This window comes from Caloenas nicobarica, chromosome 1 (genome assembly GCF_036013445.1).
Source record: "Caloenas nicobarica isolate bCalNic1 chromosome 1, bCalNic1.hap1, whole genome shotgun sequence".
In the NCBI taxonomy this organism is placed as follows: domain Eukaryota; kingdom Metazoa; phylum Chordata; class Aves; order Columbiformes; family Columbidae; genus Caloenas; species Caloenas nicobarica.
In genome coordinates, this window is record NC_088245.1 from 16511447 (window position 1) to 16537845 (window position 26399).

The following is a 26399-nucleotide window of genomic DNA, read 5'->3' on the forward strand; positions in this document are numbered from 1 at the left end:
GCTTGGGCAGTTGCCTCCAGATTAATGCCCCACGTTGCAACTGTGCAACAAAGGATCTTTGACAGATGAACAGCATGGCAAATGTTTACTATTTCAATAGTATTTTACCTAGGAATGTCAAAAAACATGCTTCAAGTGCCTTATGCATATCAAATTATGAGAAGCAACTTGGCAACATAACACTGAGAAGGACTGGGAAAGCCTGACATAAAACACTTGACATGAAAAGACAGAAAGGATGCTTTTGTCAGGGAAGGACAGCTGAAAGCTCCAGTAGCAACTGTGTCATCTTCCCTGAGAAGAAGTCCTTTCTCCGCCTTCTTACTATAGTTTTCAATCAGAAACTCTCATTACAGTGTCCTGTGCTTTAAAATATCCACATAATAGACGTAGCCAACACCTCCCTCTTGAGGAGAAGGTGGTGGTCCTTCCCATGTGCTAAAGGCTCTGCCTTTTGCCTGCCCCTGTGTCCTGGGCTCTAGACTGTGTCCTAGCTCCAAGGTGAATGAGGCCTTCAGCCCTCTTCAGCCTCTCCATGGTCTGCACACTCTAGACTCCTGTCCCTCCTCCCACTGTGGTTTCCAAGGTAAATGGAAATTTTATTCAGCATGGTGGTTCCATTCTGCATTTCTCGGAGACAATGCAGTGTTCACTAATAACTACCAGCCTTCCAGAGAGAAGACTATTAGCTATTTTTGTGTACAAGTGTTCAGCCCCCACCCCTGACAGATTAAAACAGTAAACTTGTCAACTCATGCACCAAAGGTAGAATTTATCTGTGTTCATTTAGGCAGCTAAAAGTTAAGACGTCCTTGTGTGAGCTTCGCACTGAGCGAACTGTCTGCCTCAGGAGCGTGATTCACTGTTGCAGTGCACCCATGAACGTGGTCATTGTCAATCCCAGTGAGAAAGGTTTTTGAACTCTGTAATGCGTTAATTAAAATTCCTTTAATTAGAGATAAGGAGTAAATTGATAGCATGGGTAATCACAAGAACATGGAATGGTTGAGGTTGGAAGGGACCTCTGGAGGTCATCTGGTCCAACCCCCTGCTCAAGCAGGTCACCTAGAGCTGGTTGCCCAGGACTGTGTCCAGATGGCTTTTGAGTATCTACAAGGATGGAGACCTCACAACCTCCCTGGGCAACCTGTGCCAGTGCTCGGTCACCCTCACAGTGAAATAGTGTTTCCTGGTGTTCAGAGGGAACCTCGTGTTTCAGTTTGTGCCCGTGGCCTCTGGTCCTGTCGCTGGGCATTGCTGAGAAGAGCCGGGCTCCAGCTTCTCTGCACCCTCCCTTCAGGTATTTATGTACATTGATGAGATCCCCCTGAGCCACCTTTTCTCCAGGCTGCACAGTCCCAGCTCTCTCAGCCTTCTTCAGTCCCTTCATTATCTTTGTGGCATTTATGTACCATCAGATGCTAGGAACTCAGCATTGTGTGGCATCAGGTGGACCTCTAGTCACAGCATTGCATGCTGCACTGATCCCATCCACATTAAGGTTAGTTGGCATTATGGTCTTTAGCGCTCTGATAGGATTTTCTTAGAAGTAAACAATTCCATTTATCATTTCTGCTGTCAAGCAAAAGGATGTTAGCATGAGAACATGCTGTTTCACTTCAAGATAAGGACAAGGATGCACAGGTGGAGTAGTTGCCGATGCCAAGAGGGAGCTGCCTGCAGGCTCCTCTGTTATGATTAGCCAGCAAAGTTTATCCCGTGGCCAAGTGATAAGTGCAGCACAGCCCAGGCCTGAAGGCCAGTTCCTGTGTGCAGCACAGCCCAGCAGGGTAGAGCACAGCCCTGTGCTCACTCAGGTCAGCTGTTACCTGGGTCACTAACTCCTCGATTCACAATAGTTTTCCAGTTCTGACCGCTGCAGCTGTTCGTCTTGTGTCCTAGGACAAACGTCTAAGACACAGGAGACCTGCTGGAGGTACCAGTTCACTGGAGGACTCCAGTGACCACGAAGAGGCCCTGGGGTGACTGTCTCAGACTTGCATGAGTAATATTTAGGTGAGATGAATCTCTTCTGCAAACAATGCTGAGTAGTCCCCAGAACAGTGGATTTTCAGTTCTTTGTTCTCAAGCCATTATGTCATGTTCTTGTGGGAGCCCGTAGCAGGTGGGTCCCTTTCTGCAGCTCAGTCTGTGTGCACTAGCCTGGCTTGGGTGGGAGCGCGTCTTTCCCAAGAGGAAAGGCTCTTGCAGACTTGTTTATCTACCTAGGGTTTTGCATTAATTATACCCTATCAGTTTTAGTTTCTGCTAAAGATTACTACAGCTCCCTTGTGGCCACTTCGGGTACCTATAACGTTTATACAACGGCTACGATAACGTTGCATGTACGTGGTGCATCTCTGTATTCTGCGCTGTTGTGTTCGGTCCTGTGTAATGCGGTGTTTCAGAGGATTAGAGAGGGAACCAGGGCGGTGTGTCTCACTGGTGACACACTATTGCTTTACTAGTACTTGCATACTCCTATCCCAGTGCATGCAAAAAATGTTGCTGTGGACAATTAAGCATTGTAGAAACCCAGAGCTAAAGCAGCGTCTGCTCGAGAGGCTTCACTGTCTGCACTTCCTCATCTCTGGGGAGTAAGGTGTCACTTCTCATCCGCAAAACCACGAATAATTTGGGATCTTTCTAAAAGAGGGAAACTGCCTTTCTTGTTGTGTGACACAGAATGTTAGGGATTGGAAGGGACCTCGAAAGATCATCTAGTCCAATCACCCCGCCGAAGCAGGAGCACCTAGATCAGGTTAGAAACACCTCTCAGGCTGGGGTACGCCTGGTGGAACTGGCAGGCTAGACTCTTGTCCAGAATAGCTCACTGTTATTTCTTCAATTCATTGATATTCGTGATCATCCATCCAAATAATCCTTTTATCATCAGGACTGCCAGAGACATGAAAAGACTGGGACTGCAACAATTGGATATTTAAGAAAAGAGGAGTCTTTTTCCTTCATTTGTCTGGCTGGTTGATTTGATTCATTGCAGGAGGTATAATTATTTCAGATTGCATTAGCTGTTTGTATTTTGTAGCAATTGTCTGGGTTTTGTTTTTAATTATACATATATTTTTGTGTTCTTTCTGTTGCCTCTGCCTATCATAAGATACAAATAGACTGAGCTGGATAATTTTGTGAATTGTTCACTGTAAACTTTTATGCCATCTAACCAGTTCTAGTTATATTGTAAGTGATCTTGGTTGAATAAGTAAATCGTGAGATGAGATGAGATGATACCTGAGCATGAATAGCGTTTTAAATTAAAGGCTTCTTTTACCTTTCTCGTTATTATTTTGTCCCAGATTATTTTCATGCAGAGATGTGCATAGCTGCTTTGCAAAGACAGCCACAGAGTGATTAGTGTGATTTTTTTTTTTTTTCAGCCTTCGATATCAGATTCTAACTATATGCATTGAGAATTCATTCTTTCATACTGTGCTTTTCATTTCCTGTTAGCTGTGTTAATGGCTATAAGCTGATTACATTCCACTCTGGTAACTGATCTGTCTGAAATATTTAGAGGATGTTCATGGCTAGTTCTATATGAGCGGCGAGGAGAGTTCACTGTAGGGTATTTTAGAGAGATCAGTTATTTATATCTTTAGAAGGGTTGCTGAAACTTTACCTGGTCCTAAAATCCTTTGAATCAGATACAATGCAATAAACTAACCCTGTTCCATTTTTAGCATTTTGCTGAATCTTATATTATTTATTATTTTTTAACTCTTTGCTGATAACCATCTTCTGTGTGAGAGCAGTGGTTACAACACTACTTAAAAATGACTTAATTCACATTCATTCAAGACGTTTTATTTTCTCAAAGTTGTCATGGTGGTGCCATCGTTAGCTTTTTGCTGTTTATTTTATTAATGTCATCGAAGAACTACTGGGAATCCAGATCACTTTACTTAGTGGAGGCTGGTATTTCTTGAGCATCACTGTTGATCAAGCTTTGCTGCTGTGGAAAAACCGTGGGTTTTTTACTATTGACCTAAATCAGGAGTGTGGCAAGAGCTGGAGTTCTGCTGAGGTGATTCCAGCCGAGGTATTACAACACCTAAAAATGAGGATCTTGGTGCCAGCAAGGTGATGGAAAGGTCTAAATATAGGTGGATTCCCTAGATAGTCAGGCAGAGATCTAGGGCTTTTGGAAAATTATCAAAATATTTGTGTAGTAGGTAAAGGGAGCCACCTAGAGTTAATCCATAGGAATCTCTAAATATAGATATGTGTCTGAACTCCTACCTCTTACTCAAGTTTAGGTACCAAACTGAGAGCTAAACATTAAACCCCTTTATCTATAACAAGCCCTCTTCTAAGAGCAGGCACCTAAATAAGATTAGAACCCCCTTTAATATGTTTTTACAATGCTACTGAAGGATTAAGATAGTTACTGCATTTTAAATAAAAGTGTATTGGGAAAAAAAATATAAATCGTATATGGCACAAAAACTGGTACTAAAGTCTCCCTCCGTCCAACTGCCGGCTCTGACTGGTATAGTATAGAATTAGGCTCTTTCCAATAACTCTTTTTTCAGACACATGATTCCTGCCTTTTAGCAGCAGTTTCCTTGCTTCAGTGGGAGGATAATAAGGTGCCCTCCCTTTGACTCCTCCTTAGCCTGGACACTGCCCTAGAAAAATGGGAATTGGATGCCCTGCAAGCTGAGAAGAACTTAGTCTGAACCCAATTCTTGGAAGAGATTTGCCAACTGTTAGCTTGTCATACACCCCCTCATTGATGCTTTCCTATTCCATGCTATACTGGACCTTCTGGGGAATTAGACACCAATTGGGCACATCTGTAGGTGTGAGCTGTGCCCTTGGCTTTCTGAACGGGAGATTCTTCAGTGCAGCCTTAAGATCTTTTCAGGTTTCTTAGGAAGATACATCCATGTCTGGAGCTTGGGCTCCAGTATCATCATCTTGAATAGAGGTGCCTAAATTTGGGATACATTTTGGTTTAGATGTCAAAGCAGGCACTCTGGATTGCACTTTGAAACCATCTCCTTTGAAAATCCAAGCTGCAGTTCATCTGAAATGGGGAATTGCAGGTGTAGTGTTCCCCTTTCTCTCTCCATCTTGGGTATATTAGGGAGACATCTTGTCAGAGACAGAAACTTAAAAGATGGGTCAGTCAAGAGTTTGTAGTTGCATTACACATAATTTTCTAGAAGATAAAGCTTTTCCCACATAACTTTGCATGTCTGTAAGAATAATAGTGCAATAATAACTGCAGACACACTTGGACAGCAAATGACAAGTCAGGTCCTGATTGCTCAGTCACGTGTGGCTTGTGATTCTGGAAACCACCATGTATGTGGGTGTTTTTAGACTTTACTTTCCATGGGGGAAGCGTTGATCGCAGCCTGCGCCGAGGAAGGCGAGGTGAGCTTCAGACTGTACCTGGAAGCAGTTCCTTGGGCACTTACGTTGGACAAATCTCACTCAACTTCTGACACCAGCCACCTAATTAAGATATATTTTTCATCCCTTTGTTATTCAAGTTGCTTATAATTAAGACTCTGGTCATTGAGATTGCTTTATAAACTCTTGACGTACATATTGGTTAGTTGCTATAATTCTTTAAAATAAGTTGGTGCAGCTTCTCCTTCAGTACTTTGAGCAGTTCTGGGCCCCACAATTTAAGAAGGATGTTCAGGTCCTTGAATGTGCCCAGAGGAGGACAACAGAGCCGGTGACAGGGCTGAAAGGAATGACCTGTGAGGAGCAGCTGAGGACTCTGTGTTTGTCTGGTTTGGAGAACAGGAGGCTGAGGAGTGACCCCATTGCTCTCTACAGCTTCCTGAGGAGGGGCTGTGGGGAAGGGGGTGCTGAGCTCTTCTCCCTGGTACCCAGTGAGAGGACACGCGGCAGTGGTTCAAAGCTGTGCCACGGGAGGTCTAAACTGGACATTAGGAAGCATTTCTGTACTGAGAGGGTGGTCAAACCCTGGAACAGGCTTCCTAGGGAGGTGGTCGATGCCCCAAGCCTGTCTGTGTTTAAAAGGTGTTTTGAACAGTGCCCTTAACACACTAACTTTTGGTCAGCCCTGAAGTGGTCAGGCGGTTGGACTAGATGATCTTTGTAGGTCGCTTCCAACTGAAATATTCCATTATTTCATTCCATTCTTACGATGTCAGAGTAGGTTATCAGTTCTGTCAGCACACTTTATTTTGCATGGAAGATGAAAACACTTTTGAATACATTCAGAAAGTATTTGTAAACGCTTAAAGTGGATATGGTTTGTTCTGACTTTGGAACAGAAATTTCTTGACATCTAAGCAAGCCATCTTCTTTAGCTTGCTACCCAAGACAGTAAAGCGCTTTGCTCTTCAAGGCATCAGTGAATTACTAGATGTTGGTGCTGCCTGGCTGCAGTGTGCAGTGTTAATTTGCAGTCCCTTGGAATTGGCATGGTACCTTTCTCTTTGTGCCTAACAGCTCCAGTGTGTAAGTCTTCTGTTTGGGAAGATGAGTGGTATGTACTCCAATATGTTTTGTATCATCTGCTCCCTCCCCGCTCCCCAGAGTTAACTGCAATAAAGGGACCATGTCATCAGCAACACTTGCCCTTCCTCCCCCTGTGATTTCTCTAATATTTTGCCAACATTGTACACAACGTCACGTGTCAATAGGGCACTGGGGAATTGTCCACACCACAGGCTTCAGATTGCAGCAAGTCTTGATATCATCTGTCTTTAAAGCCTGCTGCTCTGCAAGCGGGAAGTCATGAGCCTAAGGGATAACAGCTTGTTACTAGCTCAATGAAGTTACACGTCTGCAAAGTGAAGCACTAAGAGCACCAAACAGGAATTGGCGATGCAATAAACCCATCAAACTGACTGAAACAAGATCAGTTTGTGGGAACTGAAAGTATCTCTTCCAATGAGTGCCTTGAAATTCCAGAAAACCAGGCAAGAATCAGCAAGTTTTATTAGGTTTCTGGAGGTTCGATACCAAAGATTTTTAAAAAAGGATTACTGATCTTAAATCCTCTCTCTCAAAACCAGTGTAGAAATCTCATTTCAGACAGCAGAGAAAGAAAGAAAACAATTGCAGAGCTGTTACCGTCAAAGACGTGACCTCCGCACAGCAGAGGAGTTGCTTTCAGAGTCCGTAAGAGTGCTTTCTTTGAGACTGGGACCCAGACACTCTGGCTGAAAGGAAAAACTCCATCAGAAATCAATTATGTTCAGTTAAAGTTGAGTATTAATTCAGGACAAAAAGACTGTTTTGTTGTTTGAACTGCTAAAAATGTAATGAAAACAGTATTTTAACAAGGAGCTTACTGGCAAAGCCAAAATTTCACTGTTGCTGTATCCAGTTACCCACACTTCTTATTACTTAATGTCTAGCTTTCACACACATGTAAACTCAATCACAATAACATCTGATGTTTAACAGGTTTTAGTGTGTTTGACTTTGTGGCACCCATGTTAGGTAAGGCGGTTATTGTCTTCAAGTTTCGGACAGGGAAATCTGTTTTAGTATAAGATTATGAGAGTATGAGTTAGATGAGATCTCACCTAACTTTAGCACTTTAGAAGTTAGATAACTAAGTTTTCTGGGCTCTGTCCCCCACTGAGGGAGAAGACACGCTCTGGAGGCAATCCATCCCTTCCCTAAAATCAATGGGATAAACCAATCACAAGGATGCCTCTCTTTGTTATCAAGAGTTGGAGCCCCAAACGGGACATCTCATGCCAGGCAAGATGAAGTGTCCCCTCAGGGACAGGAGTGGCTTCCTATAGGATGGGGGCAGCAGAACGTGCTCTCCCACCTCCCAGACAGACCCATAACCACAAGCCATTCTTCCTCTCTGCTACTTAGTCAGTAATTGCTGGGGTTTGCTATTCCACTGCAGGCTGGACTTTTCTTTCATTTTCACAAACTAGGTGGGGAGAGGCGTGCTTGGTAGTACCGGTGTGTTTAGCTGGGAGGCCACAGGGAAAATCCAGTTGTACCAGGGAGCGGTGCTGGTGACTCAGGGAACAGCATGGCAGCGAGTGTCCTGGCGCGGTGTTTTTGAGCATTGCCTTCCCAGTTGTGCTGTAGGTTAAATCTCAGAGCTGTTAGTCATTACATTACATAGTCGTGCTTCGCAAGAGTAAGGTATTAAATGCCAGACAAATTGTATGATAGGTAACTCTGTCCTCCTTGCCCTTACCTGCAGCTTCACCTAAATTACGAAGTCTTATGCATAACCTGATCACAAGTTTTCTGAGCCCAGGTGGAGCTGCTGTCTTTTCTCCCAGAGATGGCAGCACTCTGAAGCGAGTGAAGTGATTTCTACATACGTAAGAAGTAAAGCCCTTTGGGATTTTAGATGGAGAGCACTATGGAAATGTAACGAATCATTACTTCATGAAGTTACATAATTTTTAGAGTTGAGATTTTGCAATATCCCCATTAATGTAAATGGCTCACTGCACTTGATGCTAGCGTTCATGCAGCAGCCCAGAGCAGCACCCTTCCCACAGTAAGCACAAAGCGGAACAAAGAGCAAAGAGGAGCAGCAATGCTTTCATTTGACTTGTGGTTCTGGTTTTGCTCCATCTGGGTGCCCACCCACAGAAGGAAAGTGACCAAGTATTTGCGAGCAGCTCAGAGCCCCTGCCCTGCCATCCTCACCCAGCTGGTGGAGAAAGTAGTTTAACTATGGGTGGGTACAGACAATTCACAATGGATGTTTGCAGCACTAAGACCAATGTGTCTGATGCCGGCTTAAATGTGACTTTCAGTTCATGTTGCAGCTTTAGTTCTGTAATTCTACATCTGTTGTATTATGAATTCCTTCAGACTACTCTGCTGTATTTTAGGGACCCTCAGAATAACAATGAGTAGATCCACCCCTTCTGCAGAGACACCTCCAAGGGAAGGGAAGAAATCTGCTAAGTGTTACGCTTCTCTGTCAGGAAAACCATGTCTGAGACCTTCCTACCTCGCAGGTCCAGAGCTCTTCAGGGAAGAAAACTGAGCCCTTGCCAATGTGCTGGGAAGCTGTTGGGAGCAGTTCTCTGTGGCAGGGGCAAGCTGCCTCGAAGCCTCCTCATTGCTGGCCCAATTTTAACTGCTCCTCTGTGTCATCATCCCCTGGCACCACAGCTTTAATAAGACTGGTATTGTTTTGGCAGATGAACCCACAGGGAGTTAGTGTAACTCTTGGCACAGAAAGCAGGACAGAGTCTGGAGCTTGACTGTTCTTTGGCTCAGGCCTTCCCCTCCAAACTCAAAATCTCACAGATCATTCCTGGGGTGCTTCCACCTTCCAAGAGCTATCAGCAGTGTCTGTGGGACAGGGTGGATGTTTGTCCATCTAAAGAAATCCTTAGAACAAGAGCGAAAGAGATTGTCAAACAGATATGTCTTAGATGGCCTTCGCTATCCCAGCCTGAGTGGCGTGGTGTCTTTTAGAGAGATGTAAAACTGTTCTTTGAGCCGACTTTGTTTAGAGACAAGGAGGATTTTTAGGGCTTGGGCTGTACCAGCAGCTGGGCACAGCTCATGACATTGTGGAGACTGTCCATAGCCATTCCAGGGGCACAGCCGTGATTGAGCGCTCTGGCTTCGAAGTGGAGACATCTTGTTCTAGTAAGGTGGGTGGTATTACCTGGTCTGGGACTGTGGTGATTCAGAAGCAGCTTCACATACAGCTCAGCCTTGTGTTTGGCAATGGGAGGCTGTTAAGCTGATCAACTTCTCTAATGTATGCCTTTTTTTGCAATTCAGAAGCGTTACACTGACTTCTAGAGCCAGCTAAGTTAAGCCTGGGCCCAGTTCTTCAGTCCTGAATAGTGGTGTGCAAAGGAGGCTTTTGGTGCCCTCCTGCTTGATTTGAGTGTCTCCTGCTGCACCATGGAAGCGTTTCCCAGTTAGAGCTGCAAAGTTTTTGTTACAATTCACTTTTAACATGTGAGTGTTTGATTCCATTTCTAAATCTCGAAGCGTATCCAACCTTGAATACAGCGTAGAGTTTCCCTGATTCCAAGTGAAAGCATTCTGAATGGGCTATGAAGTGGGTGTTTATTCTGCCTGATCTGTCATTTTGTTTTTATGCTAATACTACCCCTGTTGCTATGCTGTAATCGCTGTTATAAAAACAATACATTGTCCCTAGGGTAAGTTTAGAAAATCGTTCACCCACAATGCACCCGCAGATGAATCCAGTTTTAGCAACATGGTGTTTAAAGTATTATACTCTGCTCATAAAGCATCAGCAAGATGCACTTGCTTGGAGCCAGCCCCAGATTACCCGTTTCTCTGTATCATTTTTCAGACCCTACATGTCCATTGGAACGTTACGTGATCAAGTCATCTATCCAGACTCAGTGGATGACATGCATGAGAAAGGCTACCAAGATCAAGATCTGGAGTGTATCCTGCATGTGGTTCATCTGTACCACATAGTTCAAAGAGAAGGAGGTAATTTGCATGTTTTTGTAAAAAGCTTTACAAAATCTGTTCCTCGCTTGTGTGTCTTAGTGTGACCAACCTTTACTTACTAATTTGGCAAAACTGCATCCAGACCCTTTGGTTGTGGGAGCTGCACAGCCACGTTGTTTTTTCTCCTGATGCTAATGGATGTAGAAGAGCTAAGTGCTTCTCTCCTCCCTAGTAAATCCATGCCCAAGCAGAACATCCTTGTTCTCTTGTAATGGCCAGTCTTTTCGTGGTATTGTGCGATCTGTGACTTTCCTTCATTTTCTTAGAAAACGTAACCGTCAAAAACCTTGTGATGTCACTGAGTACATTAACTTGAAAGCACGTGAATGAAAGGAGAGTCAGGTCTACTTTCACCTCTGTGGTCTGTGGGATCAGTGGGACTGTGTGCCGTGGGAAGGAGTATCTGGTGCCACACCACCAGGGGGAACAAGTTAAAAGTAACCAAATGGCACTGGCTGACAGTGAAGTGTTGCCATCCACCACTTGCTGTTTAAGTTGCCGTGTGTTCTCAGTGTTGTTTGCCCTAATAGTAAGGGACAGTGTAAATACACTGGCACAGTGTCAGGATGCTAAAGGCTTCTCTTGTGTCTAGGGAACTGGAGCATTTCATGGCTTTTTTTCCCAAGCACAGTAATAATTTTCATCCTTTTGTTCCCACCGGCCACTAATCTCTAGTTTGAATTTCCTCCCCATCATTATGCTTTTAAAACAGACAGAGAACAAAGTTGGTAACATTCAGAGATAAGAAGGAGGATTTTCAAACCCCTCTAAGGAGCTGTTATTCTGAGTGCTGGATGTACCCTGCCTCTCCCTGCCAGCTGTCAGTGCTCCTTTTTGAGAGGGTGCTTTGGGTGCATCGCCTTGTAATGTGCCTGCTTGGCATCTCCCAGGATCGTTCTGACAATAGAGAGAAACGCCTCGGCCATTGGGAATCCCAAGGTAACGTCTGAATTCCCATTCCTGGATGACAGCCTGTTGCTCTGTTCAAAAGGCAGAAAGTGCATTGTATTTTTTAATTGTGCACAGACACTCATCTGGTTTCCTTTCTGCATATTTTAGAGTGGGGAGTAGTAATCATTTACAGCAGCAATTGTATACCTACCGATACTTTTCTGCCTCACAGTCCTGTTGATAGACTATTATCTTTCCATGGGTTAATGCTTCTTTGTTAAGAATGTAATAATGACTGTTGGCCCTTAAGTTGCAATAGAAGATAAGAATCTGCCATCATTCTGATTCGTATTGTTATTCAGATCTGATATGATGACACAAGGATTGAAAAAGTGGGCAGAGAGCTAAACTCAGTGACCGGAATAATTGCAGAGAAGGCCTCTATTCCCTACAGGGATGTTATAACTATTCCTATTAGTATTCCTGAGTCACTTCACTAAGTGAAGTGCCCAGATTGCAGAAGAACAAGCAGATGTATTGGAATGAGGAGCTGGAAAAGGAGGAGCAGTTAAATTGTCCATGGCAAGAGGCCACTGTGGAATGTGCATTCATAGCCTGCTGGTGCTTGTAGATGTACTGAACAACACATGACCCTCAGTGGCCGAAACCATCTCCCCAGAAGTCCCTGAGTGCACATCATTGTGGTTTATAACCCTGCAGCTGGAGCATGGAACTGGTGATGGAGCAGTTACTGCGCTCCACGTACGAGATGCCGCTGGCCAGGGTCAGTGTTCAGTATTGCCAAACCGAAACCCCAGGTTTGGATCAGTCTTGCTCTGCTTTCTGTGCCAAAGAAAGTATTTCTTGCTGACCTCATTCTTGCTCTTCTGCCTGCCCGACTGCACATGTGGGGCACACACAATCTGTAAAATGTCTAGAAGACACAGTTAGTGTTCAGTGGTGCTGTATTGAAACTCCACTCAGGATAAGGGCACACTGTGCAGAAGTCTGCACAAACAAATGTTTAAAAAAAAGTATCTTAGGGACGTTGCACAGAAGTGGGCAAAGCCGGAAAACAAGGGAGAGATTACTGCAGACCAGGAAGTTTTTACGACCATAATACACTTACTTGTTCCCATTACTCCTTGAGCATTTGCAGGAGGTAAGTGCCAAGGTAGAAGCAGAGAGGAAATCCATGAAATATGATTTGACACATTATATGGATTTCACATGCTTACATATTATTTAGAGCTTCCCCGCTCTGGGCTGAAGAATCATATTCTGGTTTTTTGAACCAGCAAGCCAGAGGAATCCTTGTTGAAAGTGAATAGCTGAAATTTTTGTTTATACATAGCTGAATTATTTTTTAATTCCAATTTTTATTTTATTCTTTTGGTTAAAAACATATTTTTAAACTAAAATTATTTGTATTAAAAATTTAATTTTTTTTCTTTGCAAAATAATGAAAAATCCCATACAAAGCTTTATAGAACAAGGGGTTTTCCCCAAACCATCCTTTTCCTTTTTGCAAACTGCTTTGATGGTTGCCAAACACTGGCATTTTCCAATAGAAAAAAAGTTTTGCTGAAAAATTCCCATCAAGTTTCCCTTTATATATTATATGCACATGTAGTATATGTAAAATATACTACATCTGAAAAAAAATCAATGAAACCATTTTTAGTTATTCAGATTCTTGTGGATATATGGGATATGTCCATGCTATTTTGAACTGTTTCCGTAAACCGTTCTAAGAATGGAGATATGTGTCAGCCATTAAGTTATAGAAATCTAATATAATTCCTCAATATTTTTTTCTGTAGATCCTCTTCTCCTTCAGAGCCTTACCTCTGTCTCTTCCCCTTTCGCCTACCCCCTGCAGTGTTAAGCCTCTACAAGACAGCAAGCTCCTTAGGGCATGACCCTGCTCTGTTTTAATTGACCACCAGTGGCACACATGTGTAATAGGATGTTTTGTGGTGTTGAGTTCTGCTCCCTGTGGGCACTTATGAAAAAGCCAGATGGAGCCAAAAGTACGCAACTCTTACTCAATTTATTTATCCCAGCATAACTTTATTGTCTTTAGCTGAATTGCTTCCACGTTGCATCAGTACAAGGGTCACCGGATTCCAAGTGTAAAGTAGCCAAGAAGAGCCTGACATTGTTCTTGTTGCTGCCAATGGCAGAAATTCCTCATTTTCCTACTATAATGTTTGACCCAGTTAGAAGTAAATAGAATGGTTACAAGAATAAGTAACCCAGTTTGGCATTTAGCTTCTGCGTTACCCTCGTGAACCTTTTCTCAGTCAGTAGCAACAGAATACACCAGAATGCCAGTCCTCTGCCCCACCACAACCCTTCCTGATGTCCCTGAGGCCAAGCCCTAGAAGAACTCCGTGCAGATGCTGCTGACCGTTGTCCCTCTTGGTGCCAGGGACAGAATTTCTGCCCCACCGAGGCCCACACCGATGCTTTTCTCAGCTGCTGGATATTAGAGAGATGCCGTTTTGTTGCTTTCCTTTCTATTATCAATAAGGTGCCCTCATCAACACCTGCAAAGTTACTAGCTCTACCAGAAAAATAATATCATACAACATGAGGGTAGCAAAGAAGGTTGTACTAGACATGGGCGGTGAAAAGACATGTCCAGATGTCATGGGTAATAGTGCGGAGATGTGCAGTAGATACCCATAAAGGGGTCACTTTTTGACCTGCCTTGAAAATCTGTGCATATTTAGCAAGTGTCAATCGTGATGCAGCCTTAGGCTGCCGATAGCCTGTCACATGAGAGAGTACGTGTAGCAGCATGCTGAATGCATGACCAGACCCGTCGGGTTGGGGCTGATGACATTACTGAACAAGTTCAACCTGTTTATGGTTTCTCAGCACCCCAGATTATAATTATTCCTCATTATTTTGCACATTTGTCATATCTTTGGGTCTTGTCCAGGGAACCTTTGTGCTAGGCCACATACGAACACAGAGACAAGCACGTTTCCCCTCTCTGAGATTTTTTTCATCTCATCGTTTTAGCCCTGGATTTGCTTTTGTTACTGGAACCAGCAGGAGCTCTGGAGCACTCTGCCGGCTTTTCCAGTGGCTCTGAAATCCAGAGACACAAATCCCTGCAGTGTCATGCTGAGCTGAGGCTCAGCCAGTTGATGGTCTCTTTGTTCCTCAGCTAAGGATTGTCCTTGCATATTCATCCTGCTCAGCACCCGGGCTCTCTTCCATTTTGACAACTGCCTGGGGACATACGCTGTGCAAGAGGCCTCCATGTTCAAACGCTCACCAGGGGCGGACTCTGGCTGTAGTTTGCTGCCTTCCTTCTGTCATGAAGCTGTAACACTCCAGTCCATGTCTGAAGAGCTGTATTGGAAGGTAGATCTGGAAAAGGAACTTTCAAGCCTATTTTTTTATGGCAGCTGAATGCTCTGTCTTGCATCTAATTGTGAGGATACACAAGGATGAAGGATGCACAGGGCTATAGACCCCAGGTGTAACCCTTTTTTTGTTGTCAAATGTAGCTTGCTTTTTCCTTCAGAAATTTGAGGTAAAAGGAATTATAAAAGAAACCATGCAAGAAAATAAAATGCTGGCATGAGGCTATCACTAGTTTCTGCTGACAGCTGTATATATTTCTTCTGCTGTTACTCTGTCCCAGCACAGTACACATGCTCTCTTTTACTGATTGCAAAAGGCATTTTGTGACATCCAGTGTTCATCACATCTACATCATACCATGTGCAATAAAAGGCTACGTGTAACAAGAAGCTGGGCAAGGAATTTGGACTTTGAAAGCCAGGATTAAGTTTGTACCTGCTGAGAGATTTGTGCTGTGTTCACGGACGGACAAGCCATTCCATTTCTTCATTTGTAAAGTGGATGTAACTATGGGTGGCGTAAGCCACAGACTTGGCTGATATTTTCAGAACACTGACGACCTTCACTGACCTGTGCCGTGTCAGCAGGAAGAGAACCAAGTAGGTGCCTTATTGTTAGTGCACAGTAGTGAGTCAGTTTATTGTGAGTTACAATTTCAGAGGAAATTGTTCAGCATTAGAAAATAATTTTTAAAAGAGAATATTAAAACAGATCCTTCCTTATCTGTTGTTTGAGATATTCCAGGTGGCAAATAGGAAAGTTAAGCCAGAGGGCTAGGAAGGGACGAGACACTTTTAATATTCAGTGAGAATCTTAAGTTGAAGTGACCACGGAGATGACCATTTTATCCTGGTAAACAGAGGCTAAATCTTACACCTTTTAGAGGAAATAATAGCATGATTTTGCTGACAGGGTGATGCTACTTCTTGAACTTCATTCCCTTTTTGTCTTTTAATAAGTATTTATAAACCAGCTGATCTAGAAGCAGCTGTATGGTTGTAGGCACAGCTTCCCCAGGCACTGCACACCCACCCACACCCTAGTGCAGATCCAGGTCCCTGGAGCTCATCTATATTCTCAGCTTAAAAATAACAGAATATAAGCAGCAGCCTGGATATTGTCTTCAGAAGCTTGGTTGTTTCTACAGCTTTCATGAAGGACCATTCCCATCCCTTGCCCTTAGCACTGGTTGCCAAAATGAGTGCTCCAGATGCTTTACTGGCCTTTTTGGAAGCTGGAGGTGTCAGTGGAGCAGCACTCCAGCAATCTGTATGGTCCTGGCACCTGGGCTGCTCAGCAGCAGCAGCCTCTGTGGATCTGTTCCCTTTACCGGAGTTCATCCATGGGGTGATTCAGTTAATCGTTACACAACTCCGTCTCTGCTAGGAGCCCGCCATAGAGAGCCCTGTGTGTGCCCCCGGGGGGTGCCCACTGGGATCCTTAAACCAGAATGGAAGGAAACTAAGGAAAAACAATGGGACGAGTAAAGGTGATGTATTCCTGCTGTGTGCATGCCTGTGTTTTAAATCTGACTATATACACATATATTAAAAAATCTTGATGTTATATTTTACAATTTTGCGTATCGAAAATTGTTGAAATTCAGTCGCTAGCATTATCAGTGCCTGTTTTCAGTCACAGAACGTCTCACTAGATGCTTCGCTGAGGTTTTGTTCAGACTGACCGAGCCCTGGTGTAGCGCCAAGCACTCCCCAGCCGCCTGCACCTTCACAAGCCTCACGCGTCTCACCTTTGGCCAGATGTCAGAAGTGACACAGCCCTCCCGCTCGCTTGACCTTCTTTGTAGTCTTTTCTGGCAAATGTTTGTTTTCAGTCAGGCAGTGGCAGAAAAGGGGAGTTGGTTGTGTTGTTCATTTTTTTAGTTACAGTGCTTCTGGGCTGATTTGGAAAAACGTTCTGTTCCTCACTTGGCCCCACTCCAGCTGCCTGTCTCAGGAACAGATGATCTATAGAGACAAACCTCACGTATTTTTCTGTATCCACATCCTTCATTTTCAAAGTTCATATATCTTGCTACTCTATCCATCTGAATTGTTTGATTGAAAACTTATTTTCAATGGGGTGATTTGGTATTTGAAGTTTTTCATTAATGGGCATGAATCACTCTGGAGTACTCACAAGAAACACCAGTTCGCTGTAAGATCGCAGATAAAATGCATCACGCTACCGTTGCATGTATCTGGAAGTGATGAATTAAAAAATCAACTAGAAGCCATGTAGAAAATTAAATGATAGCCAGCATTACAATAATTGTGGGTCATTTCTAAATACAAGGTAGCAGGAAGTTTGTGGAAAATGCTCCTGTCTGTATGCAGTTCTGTATGTTGGCTGCTTGTACGTGCACACAGAACGCATCATGTGTCTGCATTTGTTTCTGTTGAGTTTGCTGACAGTCACTCTTTGCCTACAGTAGTGAGCGGAGTCCAGTGCTCCTCTTTATGGTTTTTGCAATTTGTTTCTTTGAATTTGTTTTAAAATTTCCACTGACACTTTTCAAGAAAGAATAGCAAATTCTTCTATAAAACAAACAGGTAAGAGATATTTTTTCAAATAGATGGTAAGTGAGGTTTTTTAGCAATACCTACATGACCAAGGAGGTTAAATTCTGCTTTCAAACTTGACATGATATTTGGGACATTTTTCCAGTTGAGTGCTACTCGAAAGGCACTGGGTATTTCAGAAGACGTGATCCAGAACCCTGAGCTGTCTCTTCTGCAGTAGAAATGCTCTTTATGATTTTGGTTGCAAATTGCAGAGATGTTGCAAGTGAAGTTGCATTTCCCTCGTAAACTTACATTGTCTTGATGTGTTTTGTTTGCATTTTTTTTAAAGGCTGGGATGCCATAATGGATTGGAAAGATGTCTTGTCAGGAGGAGAAAAACAAAGGATGGGCATGGCTCGGATGTTTTACCATAAGTAAGCATATTGTTTTGTTCTTTAATTAGCATCTGAAAATCAGGAAGAGTTTTGCAGGTTTGCTGTAATAATTTGAGCGGTAGTAGACTACAATCTCCATGCAATGTGCGATATTGCTAAACAGTTGCATGGGACCACGGGCCTTGTAGTTAATTCATACAAGCTCTGCTTTTAGTTTGAGAAATGCTTTTTACTTTGCTTTTGGCAACACAGCATTACGTTTTCCACATGTTCCTTTCTTTAACATCCTGGGCACAAACACCTTCCCTGCATCTGTCCTACAAATATTGCAGAAGTCTGGTGGACCGTTGCGGAGACTGTGGAAGTTTGAGCACCAAGCTCCAAACCTTTTGGTTTTGGAGGCTGCAGGCATGCGAAGGCAGCCCAGCCCATACACAGCAGTGGATAGTAATTTCCCGAGCTGGCTGTAGCTACCGCATGACTTGTTGACAGGACAGAATAATACTAGATCAAACTAGAATTATAGAAGTTAGATCACTGTGTACTCAGAGGGACCAGGAAATAAGACCCATTTTTCCTGGAAGCTGGTTCTGCACCTGGATAATGCACGGAAGCTCCAGCCGTACGTGAGAGACAGCTGTCTGGCAAAAATAGCTTTCTCCTTTCTGTTGTTCTTTCAATTAAACATCGTACATGGGAATACTGTCCAAAACATAGAACAGTAATGTTATTTATCTGCTTTTGAAAGGCCGAAATATGCATTGCTGGATGAATGCACGAGTGCTGTAAGCATTGACGTTGAAGGAAAGATATTCCAAGCTGCAAAAGCCGCTGGGATATCCCTGCTATCTATAACACACAGACCTTCACTTTGGTAAGTATGGTCAGGGATTTATCATGGTCCTTGCTTTTAGCTTTTTGACAGGGAGTGAACTGGCCTTTATTCTTTGTACTAGAGCAGTTCTTTAATCTATATCTACCATACCTTCTAAGATAACTTATCTACAATAACAGTGATGTAAATGCATTTAGCATTGATTTATTTCATTATTTGTCACATATTTATTCCTCCCTCTTTTTTTTTTTAAATGTGTTTCAGTTATGAACTATTAATAGCAACATGCAGGTATCTAAGAGGCAATTAATTAGTCCACCACACCACAGCCTCAACAGATGTCACCAGATTATTCTGTAAAGGTAACAAATATATGAGGTAACCTGGACAAGCTTACCAGTACTTGGGAGAAGATGAGAAATATGGCAAGTGGTTAAACTGCTCTTTGTTCTTCATAGGAATAAGACATCTGGTAATTTAACTTCAGTCGTGTCTATCTGCAGGGTTTGTAAGCTTTCAAAATTTGACTGTCTATTAAAAAAAAGCAATATTGGAATTCTAATAAACATAATTCTAGTGAAGGAGTACTAAATATGGAAGAGTGTCTCAAAGGAAATAAATGTAGTTACTGAATACATAAAAAACCCAAACACTTTAAAGGGCAAAAGGAGATGAAGAAGGTATAAGCTGACATTAGCAGAGACTATTTGTTCTGAATTCATTGATCGCTACTGTCAGATTGTTTGCTTTTTTTAAACGGATGACAAAAAATCCGTTACCAGTCTGTTGCCTTTCAGGAAAATTGTATCAGTGTCTGCTTCTCTGAAAAAAAACCCAATTTCCTCAGCATTCCTCCTTCCTCTGTGTAGATTGTGACAGTGGAAATGGCTTTTGTGATAGGAAAAAAATGTCACATAGACATTTGGTTTTAAAATAATTTAAGTTACACTTAAAAAGAAAGTTGTATTTAATTTTTTTAAAGTTTGGCTGTATTTTAAAACCACTGCTCAAGAAAACAGTTATTTGAGAGCATCTCATCTATAAATAATGATGATGAAGCAGAGGAAAGTTATACAAAAGCACTTGTGAGAAAGATCTTTTGAGTTCAGTTTCCTATTGACATTTCTTGTTTCCCAGTACAAGGGCTATTCGCAAGGTTTGGAACTGTTCTTTTAACCTGCACAGTATTACTGAAATTATCAGAAATCTGGTGATTTGTGGGGTTCTGGGGAAGTAAACAGAAGTGCTGAGTATTTAGAAATAAGCATCAAATGCCTTTAACTTAGGTATACATCCACAAGGACTGTAGTGCATTAACAAAAACCGGCTTCACATGCTGTTTTATCCTCCTCGAGATTATACCAGGAAATATTTGCTCTTTTAATCAAAAGACCGAAAACACTAGGTGTCTCAATCATCTATCTTAGCGTCCTAATTTTTTGGGTTTTGGTGAGGGGAAAAACAGAGAGATAGGCCGAGCAGTTGTTGTCACAAAGAATAATGTGCAAGAAGTGGTGAATATAAGCCTGGAGTTGAATCCCTTTTGAGTCCCATGTCATATGCTGTTGAGTTTATTAAACTGTCACATTCCTTGAATGGGATTTATAATCACTGTTTTATGATGCGTTTCATCTTCTGTAATTTATAGTGATAAATTACACAGTCATACCAGCAGCTCTGAGGGAGCTTTGCGCTTCCTCTTGCACCTCCTGATAAATGTCTTGTCAGATCTTGACAAACTCCACATGTACACCTTTGAATATTTTCGGTGCGCACACCCTGATACTCACTGAAAGATCTGTGACTTCTACACAGACCTTTTTGTTTTGGCCCCTTGCAAACTGAACCACGTTTTTGGTCTGGAGGTTTCTTTAGCCAACCTTATAAGATGCAGAGGAACAAACTGAGGTGCAATTTGAACAAACTGGAGTTTTATCAGTAGCATCAGGTGCACCGTGCTTGCCTGAATGTACTTTCTGCTAAGGAGGTAAAACGTCTCTCAGAAATTCAGGTAAATAAAATAAACTGGGATTAGCATTCCAGGGGTAGAAGGAAGCCTTGTCTGCTGGATGGACCTAGGTGGCCTGAGGAGCTCCTGGTGTCAGGCTTTGAAATACCCAAATTCCCTACAAAAGAGTGTCCTGGGATTGAGAGTCACTGCAAAAAAGTCTTACCCAGTGATCCAAAACTGGAGAACTCTCAACTTCCTGAAAGGCGCCATTGAAAAGAGATGCAGACATCCAAATTTGCGTCCAAAAATGAAGCATCTGTTCCCTGAGCCATTACTAATGTTTTAATTTCTGCTGCAGGAAGTACCACAGTCACCTGCTGCAGTTTGATGGCCAAGGCGGCTGGCGTTTCGAGCAGTTGGACACCGCTATCCGTTTGACACTGAGTGAGGAAAAACAGAGACTGGAATCCCAGCTTGCAGGAATTCCTAAAATGCAGCAGAGACTGAATGAACTGTGTAAAATCTTGGGAGAAGACTCGGTGCTTAAAACAATGGACAAAGAGGAATAGATAATTTATGTTTTATGTTTTAAAAAGTATTTTTTTAGTTAAAAGCATTACAAATTCAGCCATTATCCTTTGCATGCATTGTGATAGCAGCTTAGAGCATAGAGAAACACAGCCAGCAGAAAATAGGGCTCTGAATGCTATGTAAGACTTTAGCATTTTAGTATTGAGGAAGAAAGTGGTTGAACTGTGAAAAGAAAATAAGCAAGTGCACAGAGTATAAGATTAGTCATTGCAGCTTATGTTAATTCCTAGTGAAAGCCCGATTCACTGCAAAAAAACTACCAACACACTTAGGTTTTGTAGGTGAATTTTTGCCTGAGACTTGGCCTGCAGAATGTGCTCTTGTACCAGGTCTCTGTGTGCGTATGATATGCCTGCTACGCAGAGCAAACCTGGCATGAAACTCGGGCATGGAGCACGGCAGAGGCAGCGTCTGGGTGAGTATGCAGACGCATACAAAAATCTCATTTGGGTAGAAGAAACATTCTTTCGGCCCACGTAAAACCAGATCCCTGTTCCACTACTGAGTCGCATACACACCTTTACCTGCATTTCCATAGGGAATAACGTAATAGGCTGACCAGAAGACAACCGTCCGAGCAACCCACTGCCCTCACGACAGAGAAGCAGAGATAGAGCTAAACATGTAATATACTTGTGCTGTACTTTATGCCTTTATGTGTAGCTTCAGAGGCTCTTTGCACTTCATGATACATCCGTTGCTTTGGGGGATTGTTATGTCCCCTATTTAATAACCTCTGGTGCGGGGAATGGAGCACTGGGCCTGGCACCAAGTGACTCAGTCTCTGCTTGACTAAGTCGTTCATGTGATCCAGCCTGTGTCCATCTCTGACCCAGTTCCTCCCTTGGTAAAGTCACAATGTAGACACTTGTTTGTTCCATGGGACACTTTGTGACCGAAGGACTGTAGGAGAGGAAAATGTCAGTTTCTCACAATACAGTGAATTCTCAGGCATGGCTGTCCTGCCAATTGAAGTGCTCAGCACTTACAAAGGTCTGTGAAAAGCTAAAGGATTTTGTAACCACTAATTAATATGCCTGCCCTATTTTGGTAGAGTGGCTGAACCCTGCTCTACCTGTGAGTAAACGCAGCAGTTAACAGCTTTGCTTTCAGGTGCATTCACTGATGGTCCCATGTGCATTTCAGTTCAGTAGGAACCTGGTCCCCAGTCAGTCAGATGGGGCTTTAAACAGCAACCTCTAAGACAGTGCTGGCCTGAGTGCCCTGCCGGAGGCAAAAACCGGTGAATTAGAAATAAAGATGTGAATGGATTTAAGAGCTCCTGGTCTGCTCTCTCTGACTGCAAGTGCACAGCAAATGGGGCAGCTCAGGAGTGAAGATCAGGAGCTTTCAGATGATAAATGAGCCTTAGCAGAGATGTAGCAGTCCTGAAGTTTGTTGGTTCTTTTTTCCCTAGAAGTGTGATTTGTTAGAAGATGTCTGTCTGGTGTGCTTAGTCTGAGAGAGGCAATGCATAAGCTGCTGAGAACTATTAAGAGAGGAGAAATATTTTGGGGGTATTTGCTGAGCTGGTAATGTTGGAGCACCTTGAATAGAAATAGTTTCCTTTTTCTCATTGCTTCAAGAACAAGGCTAAGGTGAATTAACTCCATCTGCCAATTCCCATTCCATTGCACTAACCAATCAGCCCATCTTCCTTCTCACTGTGTGCTCATCTTGCTGCTTGGTATGGCACTTCCACCAGAAAATGGAATAAGTCTGCTCCTGGTCCTGCTCCTCCAGAGTCTGTGGCTTAAATGTAACCCTGTAACTTGTCCGGGTTACAAGAGTTTGTTCCTCGCATTAGTTTTCTCTGTAGAGTCCCGTGGGACATCTCGCTGACCCAGAAAGGAATGCTCTTGGGAACCTTTGAAAGGGATGAGAAATTAAGGTTCAAGATAATAAGATGTTGTGTTGTAAAGTGCAGACTGGAGGTCACTGCTGTGGTGGATGATGTGTGCATGCATTTTAATTTGCAATTGTCTCTGCTTGTCCCTCTCCCTGAAGGCTAACTTTCCTCCTTCTCATCTTCAAAGAAAAAATAAGAACTGCTAAGGAAAAAAAGAAGTCAGCCAAGAATCTGTTCTTGGTGAGCATAAATGAGATGACTGATGATTTTAAAGGCTTGCACATTTCTGAGTTACGTTTCTCTGAGATGGTGATGAATCAGTCACGCAGTGTGTGCTTGCCCTTGTCCCAGCTGCAGCGTGTCCTGCCAGCACAACGCAGCGACACCGCCACCTTGCCACAGGGCTCTCGTGAGGCTGGAGCTGAGGGCGAGGAAGGGGCATCAGTGTTCCCTGCCCCCCCGTTAGGCACTGTACCACGGGGCTGGGAGCTAAACAAGGGTTGTCCAGTCCCCGAATGAGGAGGACACTGAAAAGTGCTGAACAGCTGGCCCAATTCGGCACAGCTCCAGGTGTGGCCCCGCATGCGCTCGGCCTCCCACCAAGGCGAGCGCCACGGCAGAGCCGTGCAGCACCTGGAATCCGCTGCACCACCTCACGGAGATCAAAGCTGGCCATCCCTCATGGCACAATAGAAACACTTCTTCTGAGGAAACTGTGTTTAGAAGAAGGAAGTTTGTTCACTGCTTTTTAAATGAGATTATGCAAAAAATATAGAAAATATATGTACATTACTCATGAAATATTAATGAAAACCGAAATCACACCAGGATCAATGTAATAGTGTTTTCCTTGAAGTTTGATACATGTTTCTTGGATCCAGTAACAGAGTTAACCATTCCCATGCAGTAATATATCGTAAAATATCCTAGCATCTCACTCAGCTATTTACATTCTTGTAGACATGACAAGAGCATTGGAGGCCAGTATGAGAAGAAACTTTAAATAGAAGCTTTCTGAATAATACCGAGCCAGTTGTAGAAGGATTTTCTGTATTGGTGGCTCATTATTTTTACTGTTAGTTTTGTGGCTGGAAGAGAAGCTGCCCTGGAGATATTCTCTGCAAACTTTCTAACTTGTTCCAAGGTCCAATTGAATCGGGAGTCTCCTTCTGGAGAGTTTTACCTCTGGTGTAATACAGGGCAGAAGCCAGATCGCTTGGTGCTGCTTCGGACGAAGGCGGGCAGCAGAGCAGCGCTGCACGCTCCCTGCTCACGGGATGCTCTGGAGCTGAGGCACGGGAACACTTGGCCCTTGCAGTGCGAGAGGGGCAGAGCAGGTCTGGATACCTTGGGGCAATCCTTTTTCTTGGTGCAACGAGAGCTGCTCATCCATGTTCATTCCCTTTCTGGCCTTCAGGAGCTGTGACTCCCCCGAATGCTGAGAGAGTGGCTTTTTGGCCTCCCTTCTGCTGGAGCTAGCAGGATCCAGCTCGTTGTGTCACAGCATCTATGGATTCAGGGCTGCATATGGGCAATGTGCTTTGTGCACCCAGCCTCCGGTGAGCACCCCCTCGCCCCCCAGGACTTGAGGCAGACAGGACTTGCAGGGATCCTAGAGGATCCTGCATCCTAGAGGAGTACAGGGGCTGACCGAAATTCATACCAGTATCAGGCGTGGAGTAGCTATACAATAAAAATATGAAGTATCCACATCAGTTCATTCAGATAACATCGGGATTTTTTGCAAGAATCTCAGCATGGGAGGAAATATTTTTTGTGCATGGGATTTCAGTATTTTGGTGTAGGAGGAGTTTCTTTTTCACTTAGTTTTGGGACCAGACTCATTCCTGTTTTAGACTTGGAAGCCCTCCTTCTGCAGAGGTAGAAAACCTCACATATCTTTTAAAGTAGTTTTTTGAAACCAGTGGGATTTGTATTTGAGTGAAGAATGAATGGATATTCAATGGGATATTTTAGGGAAAATTGAAATAAAAATTATATCCTAAAGGAAATTAACACATCTACAGTCCCCTCAACATGTCTGAATGATGATAATGCATGTCAAAGTCAAGTTTATGAGCCTGTGATCAGAGATTTCAATCACATATAGAATGAAATTCCCCTACTGAGCTGTTCATGAAGCTTAAGAGAACTGAACTGCTAATCAAATGTGTCTTTGTTTTGTTTATGTTTGATATTAATGCCTTTTAAGAGCAGACAATTTATAAAGCAATAAATTATGCTTTACAGTTGTAATTTATTTCAACCTCAAATAAACCATGTTGCATTTACTTTGAGTTTACAGTGTTCCTTATGAATCATTCAGGAAGCAGTCAGGACCTGCCTGCCTGTGCTCTGGGAGCCCCTTCCCATCCCTGGTGTCTGTGGGGGGTTCAAAAAGCTTGGGGTGGATGTTGTGTGTTTGCAAGTTAAAACATGTGTTTCGTTCCTAGATCAGGCTGGTGTCAAAGCTGTGAGGTTTCTCATGTCCTGTGCACATCTAGTTCAGCGTGGACCTGATTCATGACAAGAAGGTGACAAGAGCTGCCACCACTTGCTGGGGAGTTCTGCAGGGACTTCTGCAGCGTGCCAGGGGACAGTGTTGTGGCAGTTGCACTTTCCCCCCCCACGCCCTGAGAACTGGTGTGGCGGTTGCACTGGTAGCTGCCCATCACCCCTCTCAGAACTGGGGCCTTCAATGGGGCAGCTGACGGCTCTTTGTGAGACCCAGAGTCGGTGGGCAGGGTCGTCAGCACAGGAGGGGCCAAGAGCACCCACAGCCCAGAGAAGCCGAGAAGCTTCTCGAAGGCCCACACTCGGGGGGCGGGGTGTAGAGAAGCCGAGAAGCTTCTGGAATGCCCACAGTCAGATCTGAGCAGACTATAAATGGGGTTCCCGCCAGAGATGCCCTTTGTGTGGTCTCCTCAGAGCTGCGGGTCTGCCGTGCTGCCCGAGTCCCTCCCCTTAGACGGAGAAGCCATCTGAGGTGACCTCCCGGGATGGGGAGCGCCTCACCTCTGTGTGTGGGTGAGTGATAAATTACTGAATATATGCTTCAATAAGTCCTTGCCTGGCAGGCGAGTGTAAATTCCTCGTCTGGGCCAGACGAGTGTAAAGTCCTGGCCGCAGTAGGCCAGTGTTTATCTTTTACGGGCAAAACGGGGCAGAGAGGGCTCTGGTTTGTTTTTCTTGTGAGTGCGTGTATGCACGCTGTGGATCCTCATTCTTATTTCTCTGCACCCCAAATAATTTCCTAACCTAATATCCAAACGTGTATCTTACGTTAGCGGAGTGCTAACTAATTGTATAAACCCCGTTTCTAATTGGTTTATCAGTGGTACTTTTCCGGCCAGAAGTTTGGTTTGGACCTTGTTGTCCGCCTAAACTTATGTTGGGGTGCCTCTGTGGCAAGTGTCAACATCAGGTGGCCTCACCAGCATTCCTCACAAAGGTTGTCGTTATGGTCTTTGTAGGATAAAGTTATGCATAAAGCATCCATGTCACAAATGTCATAAGCAAGTGCCCATGTTGCCCTAGAATA

The 26399-nt window shown here is 43.6% G+C and overlaps 1 protein-coding gene across 1 annotated transcript in view; it reads left to right on the forward strand.

The window, feature by feature from the left end:
- ABCD2 (ATP binding cassette subfamily D member 2) overlaps positions 1 to 25149 on the forward strand; it is a 47970-nt gene extending 22821 nt beyond the window's left edge. The window contains exons 7-10 of the mRNA XM_065627407.1: positions 10292 to 10437; positions 17587 to 17671; positions 18381 to 18506; positions 20777 to 25149. Of these exons, the coding sequence (XP_065483479.1) occupies positions 10292 to 10437; positions 17587 to 17671; positions 18381 to 18506; positions 20777 to 20987 (568 nt within the window). The 3' untranslated portion in view covers positions 20988 to 25149. The remainder of the gene's footprint in view (positions 1 to 10291; positions 10438 to 17586; positions 17672 to 18380; positions 18507 to 20776) is intronic.
- Positions 25150 to 26399: the final 1250 nt, after the last annotated feature.